We start from the raw sequence: 18,702 nt of genomic DNA on the forward strand, positions 1-18,702 counted from the left end.
AATCCACATTGGGTTATTGGTGCGCCAGGCGTTCCTCGAACCCTGGTCCTCACCCTTTAACAACCTTCCCACAGGACAAGCTGTCACCAATTGACCTGCCCAGTGAGAGGTTAGGATCGATGCCCTGCAGGGCCAGCTTCGGGCCTATGGGGGCAAGCTAGCGGTTGGCTAGTGGGGTCAACGGGACGGGTTGTCACAACAACATCGGTACATTGAGGGTGCATTGGAGGTTTTTGATGATTTCACAATACACTCTGGGTTAAGAATTAGCATTGAGAAGTCTATTACATGGCGGGTCCCTTCATATAAACAAGCAGAGATACTCTAGCTGTTCCCATTTGCTCCTGGTCTCTTACTAGTCTGATACCTTGGGTTTTCTCTTTTAACCAAAAGAATATCATCTGAGGATTATCTTCTCCTTCTGGAAAAAATATGCTCGCAGATAAGCTCATGGACTGCAAGGACACTCTCCTTTGCAGGTAGACTGCAACTCATCAGCTCTGTAATCTTTAGTACCACAAAATTTTTGGATATGTGCTTTTAGACTTCCTAAAGCATGGATCACCGCGATTGACAAGTTATGCTCTGCTTTCTTGTGGTCTGGGCTCTCCTTGAGTTCTAAAAAGGCTATGGTCACTTGGTCTGAGGTTTGTTTGCCCAAAAATGAGGGTGGACTTGGCCTCTGATCGATAGAGGAGGCAAACAAAGTCAGTGTTTTAAAGTTGATTTGGCGAATCCTCTCAGCTAAAGACTCCTTTCGGGTGAACTGGGTGAAGCGATATCTCATCCGCATTGGCTCCTTGTGGTCTGAGAAAGGTGGCTCCTCTTCTGGTTCTTGGATTTGGAGGAAGCTCCTCAAATACAGAGATAGATCAAAACATTTTTATCGGGTCGAGGTGAGAAATGGAAGTTCCACCTCTTTTTGGTTTGATGATTGGAGTCCTTTGGGTTGCATTTATGACAAACTTGGCGATAGAGGTCCTATAGATCTCGGAATCCCGCAATCAAGCTTTGTGGCTGATGCGATGTATATGACCAAGCGGAGGACGCATAGACAACATTTTCTTTATCTAGTTGAAGAGGAGATACATAATTGTCAACTTTCACATGTTCTGAGGAACAAGATGTGGCACTTTGGAAAGAAAAGAATGATTGTTACCGTAGTAAGTTCATGACAAAAGATACCTGGTCTCTAATTCGCGAAGCCAAACCAGTCATGGAGAGTCACAAAGCCATCTGGTTTCCCTTTGTGACGCTGCAGTTTGCTTTCATCACCTAGTTAGTGGTGAAAAACAGAGTATCCACAGAGGAGAGAATGCAGGCCTGGAACCAAAATGTAAACACGAGTTGTGTCATATGTATTCATCCGCTGGAAACAACAGAGCACTTGTTCTTCCAATGCCCATATTCTCAAAAGGTGTAGGAAGAGCTAGTTAAGGGGATTCTCATGGACATATATACAACAAATTGGCTAGAGGTAGTGACTTTACTCGTTGGCAACGAGTTGGATAAATCTACAAAGTTCTCCTCGATTACACATTTCAGAATACGATCCATTCTTTGTGGAGGGAGAGAAATAATCGGCGACATGGGAAGAACTCGTCTACGGTGGAGAAGCTTGTTAAACTAATTGATAAAAACGTCTGCAACCAACTAAGTACAATCGGAAGGGGGTCGTAGTATTCAAGCCTACTTTGCTGCAAAGTTTTACTGAGAATGATGTCTGTGTTTTAATTTTAAGAAAAGCTTTATTTTAGCCATGTACAATGTTTATCTCTTTTTGAATATAATTTAATATTTATTTTTCAAAAAATCCAAATGATTGTAATGGTTAAGATAGTCATATTTGTTTGTGAATAGAATCATTATTTTTTTTATCACATATAAATGATGTTTGTAGTGTTGGTTTGTTGTCCATTTTAAAAATAAAACTAGGTAAACAACCCGCACATAGTGCGGATAAGTCGATTTAAATAAAATTATTATGAGTAAAATTATTATTTAATATCTAAGATTCGTAAATATGTAACTAATTTTTTATTATTATTCAAATTTGTGACTATTTTGTGTAAAAATACATTTCATCCGTGAAATATTTGAATGTAGAAAATAATTTTAACATGGTGGAGAAATATGTATGGACTTTATTTTAATAAAATATGAATAATTATCAATTAAAAAAAATAATTTGTTATTTTTTTAAAGAAAGGTAATATAGTTTCAAATTAAATGGCTACAAATAGTTTTGATTTATGTAATGAATTTTGATTTAAATCTATAGTGGTATAGATGTAATTAGTATAATTAATGAAGATTATTTGCTAAAATATGTTTTTAGCTCTCTGGCAAAGACACATCATTATTTTTTAAAGAATGTTTTTCTATTAATATATAGGGGATAGACTATACTACTAACATATTTGTCTGGTTTCTCTCCCAGACACGAGACTCGAGAAATCCTAAAGAAGCCATTTTTTCAAAAGAAGTAGATCTCACCAACCTTCCCTTACTAAAAAGAGAAAGTTTCCTACCCTTTCTACCTTGTTCCCTAATGTCCAACCGAGTGAGTATGGTTTGAAACCAAGTTCTGGCCCCCTTGTCTCTCATTTCCACTCAATTCCTTCACCAGCTTCTCTCGCCGTACGATTGTTGTGATGTCTCTCTGCTACCTTTTTTTTTAGACTGCATTCCTGATGTATCTATCAGAGTCTTTTCATTTCTATCATCTTTTCTGTTTAGATTCCATTTACGATTGTCAAAAAGTCAAAGCGAATTAAAAAACAGAAGGGAATCTTTTTTCAAATTAAGTTGTCTTCTCCTTGAAGACTTTCCTGCGTAGGCAGTGTTGAGTACTTTCTACTTTGAGCAGTGGTAGTGCCCACCTTTCTAACTTAAAGCTAAGTTTTGTTCTGAGATGTCTTCTCACCAACAACAAGCTGTCTTCCGTCATGGGCGAGATATTGAAGAAGAAGATGATGTTGTTGTTTTACCTGAAGTGGACAACTCAGCCATTATTGCAAGGTATTAGAGTAGCCTTGTTGGGCGAATGTTCCATCAAGGAGGTAGAAGTATTCCTGCAATGGTCGCACTCCTACCAAAACAAAATATTTGGAATATAGCAGGAAATGTCAGAGGCATCTCGCTGGGAAAGTCAAGGTTCCAATTTGACTTCGAGACAGAAAGAGACCTGCATAAGGTTTTGAACAAGAGACCTTGCCACTTTAATGGGTGGTCTTTCTCCCTGGAGAGATGGGAACCCCATATTGGTGAATCCTTTCCAAATTCCATCACATTCTGGATCCAAACTGAAGGTATTCCCAACCTCTATTGGTTGGAGCCAACTCTGCGCAATTTTGGAGACTCATTTGGTATATGTCGCACAGTGGATGCTCCAATGGGGAGAATCCAAGTAAGCGTTTGAGGAGATGAACCTCTCAGATTTAGAAAGAAAATATAATTACCTTCTGGGGATGTGATTTGGGTCTCAATGGTATATGAGAAGCTGCACATATGGTGCAAGCTTTGTCACCGCATCTGTCATGAGCAAGAGTCTTGCCCTCTAAACCCTGCCCCCATTCAAACGAGCGATACCGGAGGAAAACATATAGAAATGACAGAAGAGAGCTCACATATAGAGAGTGGAGGACTCAAAAAACCCTGGGGCACTTCCTCATACTAAGGCTGGAAGCAGCAGATCCCACCCCTCATGGTGGAGGCCAGATTTAGCCAACCTTGATTCCCAAGAAAAACTCTCTAAAGGCTATGAACGTGCCAAGTCTGAAGGGAAGAAAGTTATCTCCCATGATAGGATGACGGTGTGGAACAGGTTGGAGAAGCCTTATTCTACTTGATAACATCATTATTTTACCCATTTTAGCTATAGTTTTAGTATGTATTTAGGATGAGTTTGACATGATTTCAAGGCTTTAATGTCTATTATCAAGTAATTTAGGTTTTAAGAAGGTTTTACAGGTTTTATAGCAAAAAGGACCAAAAGACAAAGAAAATACGTTTCAGGACAGATTCAGAGCTTTACAGTATGGGATACTTTTGAAGAACTTCCAGAACTCATATTTTGACGAGCTTGGTGTGTATGGAAATCTAAGAGAGTCATCTTTCTCTTCGAAGGGGAATCAAGTCAATCCGTTCACTCACCATGAAGTTATGCCCGATTTACCAAGATGTATTATAAACCGACGAGAAGATAAGTTTGAAGCCAAGTGGACTTTAATGACGGCCAGATTAGCAACCATCACGGCGGCCCGACCTGGAGAAGTCACGACGTTCCAGAACCTTCCTACGCCGCCCTTCGTCCTGCACTCAACAGGAAAATACGTTTTGACAAGGGGCGGCGTAGGAAGGAAAAGGAGAAGGAACACATGTATGATGGAGGAAGGAGAATCACATTAAAAGGAGAAGGTAATGGGAGAATCTGTGGCGGTGAACACAGGTATGATGGAGGACGTTGATCCACCGGTTACCATACCATGATTGGAATGCCTCGACCATCATAAGGGACGGTTCTTCTCTGCTCCTACCGTCGACTGGAAGTGAATTTCTTTCCAGGTCTCATCCTTTCTCTTTGGATATGGATTGATTGCTCTGATCTCTGGTATAATCTCATTATTACAATTCCGGCCTTACCATGGAATACGCCTATTAACTCTTTCCAGCGGATTAGATGCGTAAGCTGAGACCCTCTAATCAGTTTCAGCGACACTCCGGTGACAACAATGACACATAACCAAAACCATACTTTGGAGAATCCATTATCACCAATACCCTTCACTAGCGTGGGCCATCTTTGGGCGCTTGTGATGCCTAACTCCTACCTTGGGGAGAGCACTTTCCTCTTCTATATCTCAGATAGAAGAGCGTATGGTCATTTTTTTAGGCAAAACGTCAAGAAAGCCACTATAAAGGTACGCATTTGGCTTTGACAACTAATTAAGGATCTTGTCTCTTCTCCTCTCCAAGTGTGTCTTTTGGAAGGCTTAGTAATGGCAACTGAAGCTTTGTGCAATACAACACCTTCTCCAACTTTTTAAGTTCTTGGTTTTTAAGACTCTCGTTTTGTCCAACGTGTGACCACCCTTTCCAGGAACCTCTGGCGTTCGTTTTTTTGCAACGTCTGAGGCAACGACTATCAAGGTGGTAGACTATGTGGCAGTGGTCGATTATCCTTCACGAGGAGTGGTCTCACTTTGTGTGGTAACTCCTTATCTGCAGAACTTGTTATCCCTTTTGTTTATCTTGTTACTTTTACGTTTTCAAGTCAAGCCTTAAAACTTGTTTGATGTACGTTTTAAGATTATTGTTTGTAGTTTATTTTGTCCTCGTGCATAAGTTTATTGGTGTATTTGACTACTTTTCAAAAGAAATTTGAAAATTTTTAATCTAATATAATGGAGTGTTTGATAAAAAAAAAAAAAACATATTTGTCCATTTCGGTCTGCACTTTACAGACGTCAAAGACTTGGAAATATTTTTTCTCTTCGAAGTTTTTCTTGGTGGAATAACCTAAATTAACCCTAACTGTATCGTATATGTACGGAGTTGCCATTTATGATACAGACAACGAGATCACGGGCTCCAAGTAAATTGTGATCTCTGTGTATGAATCTTATCTTGATTATTATAAGTGAATCATGTGGAATGGCAACAACGTACGTATCTCCAAATTTGTTTGTTCGGTTAACCAAATAATGTTGGAATAAAATAAAAACATTGAAAATGAAAAATAATAATAAAAAATAAATTAAAAAAAAACAAAAAAAAAAACATTGCATGAGTAATGACACAATAAGATTCCTGATCGGTTGTTCACATTTTGTAAGATACCAAGTTGACAACTTCTATTGCAACTTTCCAGGATTAAAAATGTTCTATAATATGTGACGTAAGACATATAATTATTTCTTGAAATGATTAATTATTTGTGTTGGACATGTTAAGGGAAAAAAGGAGAAAGAGGGTCGTTGAGGCTCACTGTGAGCCGCTCACACATGCATCAGACTTTTGTCATCTTTGATTATTCTTCGAGTATAATGAATTTTAAATTCTGAAATGAAAATGATCCTTTCAAAATATTACAGCTGATTCGAAGTAGTTTGTTATTATTTTCCTGATTCATTGCAAATATTCTTTTATCTTTTGCCATCACTAAGTAGTTTGTTATTATTTTCCTGATTCATTGCAAAGATTCTTTTATCTTTGCCATCACTCCATTTCACAAAAATATATTTTTTATTTATAAAAAGTGGTAGTTATTTTTTACTTTTAAAAATTAAAATTTTCAAATAAAATTTTATAATTATTTTAACATATTAACTAGAAAAATATTAATTAAGAGTGTAACAAATTTATCTTTGCCATCACTCCATTTCACAAAATATATATTTTATAATTAAAAAATTTCAAATAATATTTTATAATTATTTTAACTTATTAATTAGAAAAACTGATTTAATATATTAATTAAGAGTGTAACAAATTATTTACAAACTTTTTAATACTTATTTAAAATGGTAGAAGAATACTCTTTATGAAAGAGATATATAACAAGCTGATCCAAATTACCCGGTAAATCATTTATGAATCATCTACCAATAAGTTTTCACCCAAACCAGAGAGAGAAACACTTACTAAAACAAATAAGAAATGTATATGTATTTGTATCTTATTATATAAATATAAACTATGGTTTCAAAAGTTACACATGTCAATTTAAAAAATTACTAAGTCATAAGATCGTGACACATGTCAATTTTATACAAATTCCTAATTCTGAAAGAAAAGGAATCTTTAAGAAAATCAAGAAATTAAAAAATTATTAATCATAAAATAAATTATAAAGATAATCTTACGATAAAATAATATGTAGTTCCTAAAGGAAATCCTTCTACAATAATTATACTTAATTATACAAAAACAATCATATGTTATATTGAATAACTGGCCTAATCCTAAAAGAGAAAATAATCTCTTATTATATAAATTTGGGTTTTCAAAATTAGCCATTAACAAGATCAAGACACGTGTCAAGTATACTGATAAGATGTTGACACATGTCAAAAAATTATTATTTTACAAAACAGCTAATGAAGAAAATAACGTTAAATTTACATAAATTTTACAAATTTATATTTTAAAAATATTCCTAAATCAAAAATGAAAATTAAAAAAACTAATCTATTTTCCATTGTACGCTAATTATATTATACATTTTTTCTCAATTAGATTTTGACATGCATAAAAAAAAATAATTCATAAATCTAATCTATTTTCTATTGTACGCTAATTATATTATATATTTTTCTTAATTAGATTTTGATATGTATAAACAAAAAAAATAATTCATTAAGCATGTATATTATTATTAATCAATAAATAGTGAATAACAAATTTAAAAAGAATAACGTAAGTTATGTCAAAAGAAATATTATTTTTGAAACATAATAGGACAGCTAATTAAGAAAATAATATTATATCTACACTTTGTGAAGTGATTTTAGTGCAGTGCCTATTGGTAAGTCAAATTGTAGAAAGCACCATCACTCTAGGGATTGAGTCCTGCTCTTTACGAATGTAGAGATTTTGCTAATGGACCGGCTTGTTGTAGCCCAGATGTTGACCAAAAAAAGATATTATATGCTTATATTGAAAGCTTTAATCTTTGATTTTTTTCCCAACATAATTTTGACAATCTATTGCGTGGGTCTTTGATTCGTGCGGGTTCTTCAATGGAAGCTATCAGATGCTATGAAATGGGATCGAAGTATATAAAGCCCGCTAATTCAATTGAGGATGGAGACACTGATGGAGGTTCCTAAAATGATTCTATAGTTAGTAGCATTATAAGTTTGGATGATTAGTCGGTGACTAATGTTTCTGGTCAAAATATAGAGTTTTCTCTTCTGAATAATGTTGATGATTCCAGTACTGAAACAAGAGCTGCTTGATCGAGTAATTGAGATGCGATTTTCAAATTTGGGAAGTTGGAATGGTAAGCCGTTTCAAAATTGGTTTCAAACCGGATTTATATGGTTTTCTATCGGGTTTGGTTCGTAAATTGTTTAAACCCATATATATGGAGAAATATATGAGAACTTTTGATTTGGGTAGAGATAAGTTCAGAATTTACGATTCGAGAATATCTGTGACGAGATCATAGTTTTAAGTAGTTTTGGTACAGTGTGATACTCCTGATGAGTAAATAGACCGTTGATCCTTAACGTGATTATGACAGATGTCATGTTTTGGATTGTTTATAAAATTTCTATTTTGTATATTTGAATTACCTAAGATTTATATATACCATCGTGATTATAATATTTATATTTTAATTTTAATTATGTTATATTACCTTTTTTCACTTTCTCAACTTTTATTAGGTTGGTCATAAAATCATTGTGATCAAGTAGATAATTTTTCACAATTTGTTCATTTAAAATATCTTTGGAGTAAAAAAGATTCATGGTTATAGGAATTATGTCACAAAATGATTTTAGTAATTATAAGAACTATAATTATGTCAAAATGAAAGTAAAGCAACATAAAATTTGTTTAATTTGTTTAGAAGATATTTTATAGGTGGTAAATACTAATTACTGGTAATAAAGAGCATACACTTTAACAATAAAATAATTTTGGATGTAAGAACATATTTTTAGTGGTAAAACATAAAATTGTACATGCTTACTAATTAGATGTTGTTTTGATAAATTATTTGCATGTAAAATATTTTGTGAATAATTCTTATTCTTTGGCCAAACCTAGTTGAAAAGTTAAAGAGTAAAGACAGCTGTGGAAAAAAATTCTCTCCCAGGCACACTCCCCGAGGAGCCATGAGGAAGACTATTACCCAGATCTCACCCACTCCTTTCCACCAGTAACAACAAAGTAATTCCTTTACCCGCCGGTCCTAACGGTTAACCTGTGCGTTCAACTTTTCAACTTTTCAAATCTCTCCATCGAAAGTTCACAGATCTGGATCTCCACCAAAGCAAATCCTAACTTTCGAGGTTGGTTTAGAGTTTAATCGGAGCTTACTGTGTTTCTCCACTGCATGTACTCCCCCACAACAGTCCCACCAACTCTGGACCAGAGGACCCTCTCCCTCCCGAGATCAAATTCTAAATGACCTACAGGAGGTCACAATCCAATACATTTCTCACCCGGATCCTGCTGAGAGTGCAGCACGACGAGTAAGAGTCTTACAAAGCGAGGCATATAATATGGTGGAGACAACTGCAACTTCCATCCTAGCAGAAAACCTAGTTGCTTCTCAGGTCCAAAGAGCACAAACTAACCAAGTCTCCAAGCAAGTGATTCCGGAGAGTACTTTGTCTACTAGAAAACCCAGTGCTGGGTCACCAAAACGAGGAAGGGGGCGCCCTCCAACACAAAAACAAACAGCAAAAGTAAGTAAAAAACTTCTGGGAGCTAAAACTCAGAAGAGGAATTTTACACAGGGGTCCCCAAGGAAAGTAAGTACCTCAAACGCTCCAACTCGGTCAGGCCCCTCAAGACCCTCTCACAGAAAGAACTCAAAGACCTCTTCTGAACCCGCTAACTCTAACCAAAGTACCCCTCCTCTCCCTCAAGCCCTGGAACAGAATGAGGGACAAAGTCATACGAGCTCCCCCACACGAGGGCAAACGACCACCCCTGTCCCTAAGATCTCAGTTTTCCCTGCAAGTAAAAGACAGAAGGCGGATTTTCAGAAACCGCCAACCCCTTTTTCTTAAGAGTGGTGAGTTGGAACTGTTGTGGATTGGGGAACCCCATAACAGTTCAAAGACTAAGGGAGATTAGGAAAAAAATCTTCCCTGATGTCCTATTTCTGATGGAGGCTAAAAACCCTAATGATGCGGTCCTTAACACGCTCCAATGGCTTGATTATCCCAGTTATCTCCTGGTTCCCCCACCCTTCCCAGCCGCGGGAGGTCTTGCTCTTTTCTGGAAGTCAAATTTGAATGTAGAAATCTTAAGCTCTAACCAGCACTCCATCGACACAAGAATAGAAACAAAAGGTAGGAGTTTTTATGCTACCTTCTTGTATGGTGAACCTGAGAGAACAGGTCGCATACATGTATGAAATGAACTTCAAAACCTCACCGAATCTCGCACAGGACCCTGGTTCGTCACAGGTGACTTTAATGATATTATCTGCAGCGATGAGAAGGTAGGAGGACCTGCACGATCCGAGGGCTCCTTCACGGACCTTAGATCCTTCATGTCTACCTGTGATCTCTATGATCTGAAGCATACTGGAAATTTCCTATCCTGGCGAGGAAGAAGACATTCACATGTGGTTAGATGCAGGTTGGATAGATCCATGGCAAACAGTGATTGGGTTATGGCTTACCCTTCCGGAAGGAGTGAATATTTAAGATTTGAAGGCTCTGACCATCGCCCTCTTGTCACCTGCTTTGATCCTGTCAGAAAACACCGCAAGAGCCTTTTTAGATACGACCGAATATTCAAGGACAACCCTGAAGTTGGCAATCTCATCCTCCATGTCTGGAATTCAAAACCTACTGCCCCCATTGATCATCGCCTGCATTTGTGTAGAATTGCAATTATCAGATGGAGTAAAGAACAAATTCTCAATAGCAAAGAACAGATTTCATCACTCAGCGACCAACTAGAAAAAGCTATGTGTGATGATGATGTTTGTCAGACTACCATCGATACCCTCAATCAGCAACTCACTCAGGCATACAAACAGGAGGAAGAATTTTGGAAGCAACACAGTAGACAACTATGGCTCACCTTGGGGGATAAGAACTCGGGCTATTTCCATGCTGCAACCAAAGCACGAAGAGCCATAAATAATATTTCTGCCTTAGAAACGACCACAGGAACCAAAGTATATGAGGAATGTGAGATTGTTAAAACCATATCTGACTATTTCCAGGAAATCTTTACCTCGCAAGAAGGAAAAAGAAGAAGTTTTGTCATTGAAGCTCTCAACCCGTGCATTACCCCTGAAATAAATAAGTTGCTCATAGCCATGCCATCGTCGACTGAGATTAAGAATGCCTGCTTTGACATCCATGCTGACAAGGCCCCAGGACCCGACGGCTTCTCTGCGAGCTTCTTCCAATCCAACTGGAGCACAGTAGGTGATGCCGTTGTGGCAGAGATCCAAACTTTCTTCATCTCTGGTGTCCTACCACAGAAAATAAACCATACATATGTTAGACTCATCCCAAAGACGACAACAGCTCAAAAAGTTTCGGATTACAGACCAATCGCTCTCTGTACAGTGTACTACAAAATTATTGCTAAACTTCTTGCTAAAAGACTTCAACCTGTTCTACACGAATGTATTTCTGAAAACCAGTAAGCTTTTGTACCCAACAAGCCATCTCGGACAATGTGTTGATTACACATGAAGCCCTACATTACCTAAAAACATCAGGGGCAGAGAAAAGTTGTTTTATGGATGTTAAAACATACATGAGTAAGGCGTATGACAGACTTGAATGGGATTTCATCAAAGCAGCTCTAGAAAGACTGGGTTTTCATCAAACCTGGATAGGTTGGCTGATGCACTGTGTCACTACTGTCTCTTACTCCTTTCTGATTAATGATCAAGCAAAAGGACTAGTAGTCCCCCAACGTGGCATTAGACAAGGCGACCCCCTCTCTCCGTACCTCTTCATCATCTGCAGCGAGGTTCTGTCGGGTCTGTGCATGAAAGCTCAAAAGGATGGGAACATTACTGGCATCCAAGTTGCAAAGGGAAGCCCCAGAGTCAGCCACTTGCTCTTCGCAGACGACACCATGTTCTTCATCCGGCCTGACCAACAAAGTTGTTGTAAGTTAAGAAGCATCCTTCACAAGTATGAGCTTGCCTCAGGTCAAAAGATAAATCAAACCAAATCTTCCATTACCTTTTCGTCAAAAACCCCACCCCTCATTCGCACAAAAGCAAAACAGATTCTAGACATCCAGAAGGAGGGTGGACAAGGCAAATACTTGGGACTACCTGAACTCTTTGGCAGAAAGAAAAAGGATATATTTACCTCGATTGTTGATCGTATCAAGCAGAAAGCCCTAAGTTGGTCATCGAGATTTCTCTCAACAGCTGGAAAGCTCACTATGATCAAGTCTGTCCTATCAGCGATGCCTTCATACACCATGTCCTGCTTCCAACTTCCCGGTTCCCTGTGCAAACGCATTCAATCAGCTCTCACCAGGTTTTGGTGGGACACAAAGACGACAAAGAAAAAGATGTCCTGGATCGCTTGGAAAAAGATCACAAAAACAACAAAAGCAGGAGGTTTAGGAGTCAGGGACATAAAACACTTTAACAAGGCACTCCTGGCCAAACTGTGTTGGAGATTAGTAACAAAGCCCCATACCTTGTTTGCGCGAGTACTCCTAGGGAAGTATTGCGGTTCCTCATCCATATTAGATTGCAAGGTCCCCTCCTCAGCTTCCCATGGCTGGAGAAGCATTTGCATGGGCAGAGATCTTCTAAAACCCAATTTGGACATTCTGTTAGGTTCCGGAGCCTCTACCCCTATCTGGAGAACCCCGTGGCTCTCTGTCTCTACACCCCTCGCTCCAATGGGCCCACCTACAGAGGCTTCTCAAAATCTCATGGTAGCTGACCTCCTCCTACCAAATACCAAGGAATGGAATATTGATCTCATTAGACAGATCCTACCCTTGTATGAGAAAGCAATCTGTTTCCTAAAGCCTAGTGTAAGAGGAGCACAGGATACCTGGGCCTGGTTGCCTACAAAAGATGGATCATACTCGATCAAATCAGGTTATTTTGAATCCACATAGAGGGAGGACAAACAAAAAGACACGATCCAAGGTAATCCCATCAACACAGATAGTTTCAACTGGCACCAAAACATCTGGTCCCTCAAAACCTCCCCAAAAACAAAGTTGTTTCTCTGGAAAGCTGTTCACAACGCACTACCAGTCGGAGAAAACCTTCTCCACCGTGCTATTAGTGACTATGTTAAGTGCCCCCACTGCAACAATGAATAAACCGTGTTGCATCTCCTCTTTCAATGCCCATTTGTGATACGTTGTGGTCCCAACTACCAGTGAAATCTGCTTTACAGACGAGTAGTATAAGAACAATCCAGGATGGTATTGAAAAAGCAAATAAGTTAATTTGCTTACCTCCTACTGGTGTTGGATCCAGTCCCATTGCCCCCTGGCTTCTCTGGTCGATATGGACTACCCGTAACCAGCTCATTTTCAACAAGAAACAGATCTCTGCTGAAGAAACTCTGTCTATAGCTATGGAAAGAGCTAAAGAATGGCAGAAGGCACAGAGTCTTCCCTCCACCCTGATTCGCAACCCTATCTCCACCACTTATCCCCCGACTCCCTCTACAGTATACCGGTGCTATACCGACGCCTCATGGAAAGAAAATGGATCAGCTGGTTTCGGCTGGCTAATCAAAACCCCATCAGCCCAAATCAAGCTAAGGGGCTCCGCCTCTTCCAAGTACATCTCTTCACCTATGTTGGCCGAAGCAGTAGCAACTCTAACTGCAGTTAGAGTTGCGATTGAATCGAACATCAAGTCCATCTCGTTCGCTTCCGACTCGCTATCGCTAGTCCAAGCTTTGAATCAGAAGATCCAGATCAAGGAACTTCACGGGACTCTTCACGATGTCCTCTCCCTCACTGTTTTCTTCGATTTCGTTTCTTTTGTGTTTATTCCAAGAAACCAAAACGTCCAAGCAGATAGGCTTGCTAAGAAGGCCTTGGGCCTGATTTGTAATGAACCTTAATTTAATGGACCCAATTAGTTTGTTGATAAAAAAAAAAGTAAAATATTTTGTGAATAAGTTGTGTAATATTTTAAAATTTGATAATAATAATATTTGTTATAATGAGTATTTGGCCAAATTTTTGGTGGGATATAATTTAGCTTCAAATTATTGTAATAATTTATATAATATATTAAAATATATAAATATGAATAAGTGTATGAAGGTAAATACAAATATGATTTTTTCTCTAACTAAAATTATTTACATGTTTAGTTCAGGAAATAATATTTTTATATATTTTTTAAAAAATTTGTTTAAGATTTAGGATTTATTTTCTTCAACATTTTAAACCCGCACATCATGCAGGCCCTTATCTAGTATTTTATAATAACAAAACAAAAAAAAATCAATGTCAAATTTGCCATGTTCGTCAATCTAGTATTCGTAACTATTACTCCAAAACGTATTAAAACACTCTGAAGATTGTTTCTTAATTAACCTTTTCAATTGGATTATTTAATCAGGGTTCATCTATTTTTAGTCTATTTATTAAAGAATCTAACCAACTATTAGAACATAAAATACTCAAAGAAAAAGTAAGATAAAAATAGATTCAGAATTTAGTCACTAAATCACAAATAACCTCTCCATTGGAATAATATCCAAATTCAAAACAGTCAAAGATATATTCTTCAAAATGTTGAAATGTATGTACCTACTAATAATGTGAAATGGCCATGCAAAATTTGTCATCTGGTCAACTTTTTCTTTATTTAGTGTCTGGTGTGTGTCCATCAAAGTGCTGGGCCATCTATTAGTTCCTTAAAACTTGTAAAAAGGGTTTATAATTTAAAGAAATACCAAAGAAAAATATAATTGAGTGGTATCTCTTCATCTTTTCATAAATATTTAGAATTTATTTGATTTTGAGCAAAAGACAAAATATCTTCTTTCCAACTTGCAGGAGATCTGGCCTCATCTCATGCTTCCATCTTTTTGAAAATAATCTAAATTACCCTTACCTTTTCCACTTATGTACGGAGTTTACCATTTGATGCCTGACGGTATCGACAACACAATCACGAGTTCCGACTTCCGAGTAATTTGTGCGAATCATGTTTGTTAATATAATAATAGAATCCTCCGAATTTAGTTGCGGTAACAAGAAGTACGTACGAACACCTCCAAATTCGTTGAGTTGAAGTTATAAAACATTATTTCATGTGGTGGACAAATGATAGTTGAGATTCGTGAACAAGTTGTTCAAAGTTTGTAAAACACAAACAAAAAAAAAAAGTTTGTAACATCCGCTGCAACTTGCAAGCATTTTAAAATTTTAAGTCTAAAATAAGTGATGTAAGACATAATTTATTTACATAAATAATTAATTATTTGCGTCAGAGATTAGTTGAGGCTATCAGAGAAGTGTTTCTAGAAAAGTGATACTTGTATTACCCTATCGCGTTGGTTTTAGACTTTTAGCTACTCAAAGCGTAAGCTAATATCAAACAAAAGTCCAAACTAAAAAATGGTCAGTTTTTTTACTTAGACCATGATTAATGGCGTTGCTTTCTCCCCAATTCTTTTAATAAAAACAAATAAAAAAATATAAATAGGGGAGAGAAAGTAAAAAATCGTTGCTGCAGTTACTGGCGGAAGAAACGATTCTCAGTGTTTTTTAACACATGTCAATCACTTATTAATCATATATTAAAATATTAAGTTTTTTTTTCTTTGAGTAACGGTGACACCTTCTCACCACTAAAGATGCTCTTAGTCCATTCTTCACATTCCTAATTTCTAGACTTAATAATGCAGCAAAGTAATGATCATACATTTTGAAAAAAGCGTTATCAAAACTCCAAAGAGAACACAAATGACCTTATAGATATTAAATTGTCACAACCCACGAAACTGTACATCTAACAACATTACTGCAATGCAAAAATAAAATATCCAAAACAATATTTAAGTTTTTTTAAAACACCGTTAATAATACTCTAGAAAATGATAATAAAAATCCAAAATCAAACCGGAGTAGGAGTAGTATTAGCACCAGAAGGAGAAGGAGATCGTGGCTCAACTCTCCTAAGTTGAATAGCTTTGTGAGACTCATCATCATCAAAGTACATATAAGCAAAACCACCATGCCGGGTCATATCCATACCGGCCATCTCATCCTCCGACGATATCCGCAACAGTTTCATTTTCTTGAGGATGAAGAAGAGTGTCCCCATGGTCACACTCACCCAACCCGTGATCACAAGTATTTGAATCAGCTGAGCTGCAAGTAGCTTTCCTCCTCCGCCCATAAACAAACCGTGTGGCCTTCCAGGTTTGTTGCCATAAATCTGGTTCAAGTACTTTTCTTGAGCGAAAAGAGCCGTGAATATTAGCCCCCACGCGCCACAACCTCCGTGTAGCTGAGCTGCCTCTAGTGGGTCATCGTACTTGAGCTTCTCCGCAAGTTTGTTGCATCCGAGAAGGACAAGGGCCGCCACGAACCCACAGATGATCGCTGCCCACGGCTCTACGACGGAACAGCCACCGGTTATTGCTGCAAACCCTCCGAGGAGGCCGTTGCATACGTCAGTGACGTTCCAATGACCCGAGAGTAGACGTTTTCCAAAGAGGGTTGTAAGAGCTGCTGTGCAGCCGGCTAAGGTGGTCGTGACGGCCGTCCTTCCGACAGCGCTCCACTGGCCGTTATACGTCCCTGTTTCGTAAGTGACGAGGATCTTGTTGAAGGACCCAGGGTTGAATCCGTACCATCCGAACCAGAGGAGGAATGTTCCAAGGACAACAAGTGACGCCGAGTGGCCACGAAGGGCTATGGCACGTCCACCGTTGTCGAACCGGCCGAGTCGTGGACCTTCTAAAAAAGCACCCCAGAGTCCAGCGATACCTCCGACCATATGAACAACGCCAGAGCCAGCGAAATCGATTGCTCCGGTGCCGAAAAGCAAATCTCCATCGGTACGGAACGGGCTAGCCCATCCGTCAACTGACCAGAACCAGTGAGAGACGACCGGGTAAACAAACCCGGTTAAGAAAGATGAATAGATTAGGTAAGCCACGAACTGAGTCCGTTCAGCGATCGAGCCACTTGTGATACCAGCAGCGGCTATAGCAAAGGCCCATTGGTAGAGGAAATTGGAGTAATCAGCAGAGGCCGTGGGGATGTCTTTAAGACCAAAGAAGTGTTTACCGATGAAACCATTGGAAGGAGATCCAAAGGCAAAGGCGTAACCAAAGAGATAGTAAAAGAGACCACCGGCTGCAGCATCAAGAACGTTGGTAAGCATGATGTTCATAGTATTCTTGGCTCTCACGGAACCAGCACAGAGCATAGCGAAACCAAGCTGCATAGAGAAGACAAGGTAGGCTGAGAAGAGGAGGTATGTGTTGTCTATGGCGAAAGCTGCGTCGATGAATTTGTTGTTGACGTCACCTAGCTGGCTACAGATGTAAGTGGCCGCCTCCGTGGCATTAGGACCTAACAGGACGGCGAGATCGGTCGCCGAGCAAGTTATAGCTCCCGACATGTTGAGAGATCAAAGAGAAGAAGATGAAACAGAGAGGCTGTGAATGGAAGTGGTTTTAATTCTCTGTTTATATAAAAGGAGGAAGCTAAAGGGGTCTAGGGTTGACTTTTCAATTTACAGCCTGACGAAATTTTTTATTTGTAACGCAAATTGCCAAAGTCTATAAGTTTTGTTTGCTAGTACATGTGAATCGAAAATAATGAAGGAAAAAAAAAAATACATATAGGGGTGTAAAATACTAAAACGTATCATCTAATAAATCGGTGTAGATAAGATCTGTGTGTTCGGAAAAATTATTCTATCACATCCAAATAATTAAATAAAAAGAAATTACGTAGATATTGTATATATATAGGTGTTATTCTTTGGATTTTATTATACATGGAGAGTGAAATTTTTTGTTTTTTTTTTGGGCAATTGACAAAAATAGCACAAAAATATGTTTTTCTTTCAAATCTATCACCACATTTATAAAGTTCCACTAATAGCACTTTTATATATAAATCTAAATTAATTAAAATAGAGAAATAATTCTTCCTTCCTCAAAACACAACCGTTTGGCACTTCTTCATCTTTTCTCAAAACAAAAATCGATTTCGTTTTTCTGAAACTTTCGTCGCCTCGTCGTTTCTCTCATCATCTCATCGGATTCACGTTACTGTTGTCTCGTCACTGGTATATCATTGTTTCGCCAGAGAAAATAGAGATTTGTAAGATTCAATTAAAAATAAAGAAAAAAAGACAAAGAAGAAAGAGAGATTTGAAAGCTAGATGAAGGTAAGCTAATCTCTGATGCTCACGGTTGTGGTTGTTGGGGATTTTGCTTTTTGTGATTGAAGGGTGTGATTAATTTGTGAAAAATTCTCTTTGTGTGTCCTTTGTAAAATTGGGGATATATTAATCTCTCCAAAATTGAGTGTTGGTAAGAATCGGGCTTTGAGTATGTTGGGAATAAGGTTTTAATTGTTTATTGTACATTTTTGTTACTCATTTCATGAATATTTTAGAAAGATTGAAACAAAATTCTATTTGGTAAGAATCGGTGCTTTGAGTTTGTTTGTTGTGTCGTCTGTCTCCATTTTAATCTGTAGCAAAACACTTATTAGCACCCTTTGCATATTACTTTTTTATGTGTCTCTACTTTTGTATTTCTATAGTCATAATTGAAGCTGTTTTTATGTTCATTCTGTGATAATTTAGAGAAACTTGAGATGAAAGTTTTTGTAATTCTTATTGGCTTAACTGGTAGGAATAACTCAAATTGATTTGGATCTAGTTTGAAATTCTGATTTTGCTTAAGTTAGCTTCTAATTACAAGGTAGTAGAATAGTAGTAGTATTGCACTAGTTGTGGTTTACACCTTTATTGTGCTCAAGATCAATGCATCTAATGCAAACATT

General features: G+C 37.8%; 1 protein-coding gene and 1 long non-coding RNA gene across 2 annotated transcripts in view; one reads left to right on the top strand and one right to left on the bottom strand.

Annotated features, from left to right (window-relative positions):
* LOC104732365 (ammonium transporter 1 member 1) lies at window positions 15,592–17,363 on the bottom strand. The gene has a single exon (XM_010451897.2). It carries the CDS (start codon window positions 17,300–17,302, stop codon window positions 15,785–15,787), a length of 1,518 nt encoding a protein of 505 aa, XP_010450199.1. The 5' UTR covers window positions 17,303–17,363; the 3' UTR covers window positions 15,592–15,784.
* Window positions 17,716–18,702, top strand: part of LOC104732366 — a 2,284-nt gene continuing 1,297 nt past the window's right edge. The window contains exon 1 of the long non-coding RNA XR_758782.2: window positions 17,716–18,079. This is a non-coding gene — a long non-coding RNA (uncharacterized LOC104732366). The remainder of the gene's footprint in view (window positions 18,080–18,702) is intronic.

Source organism: Camelina sativa, chromosome 12 (genome assembly GCF_000633955.1).
Source record: "Camelina sativa cultivar DH55 chromosome 12, Cs, whole genome shotgun sequence".
NCBI classification, from domain to species: domain Eukaryota; kingdom Viridiplantae; phylum Streptophyta; class Magnoliopsida; order Brassicales; family Brassicaceae; genus Camelina; species Camelina sativa.

Bases quoted from the DNA above. Each gene is read 5' to 3' on its own strand.
- LOC104732365 (XM_010451897.2), bottom strand. From the start codon at position 17,302: ATGTCGGGAGCTATAACTTGCTCGGCGACCGATCTCGCCGTCCTGTTA.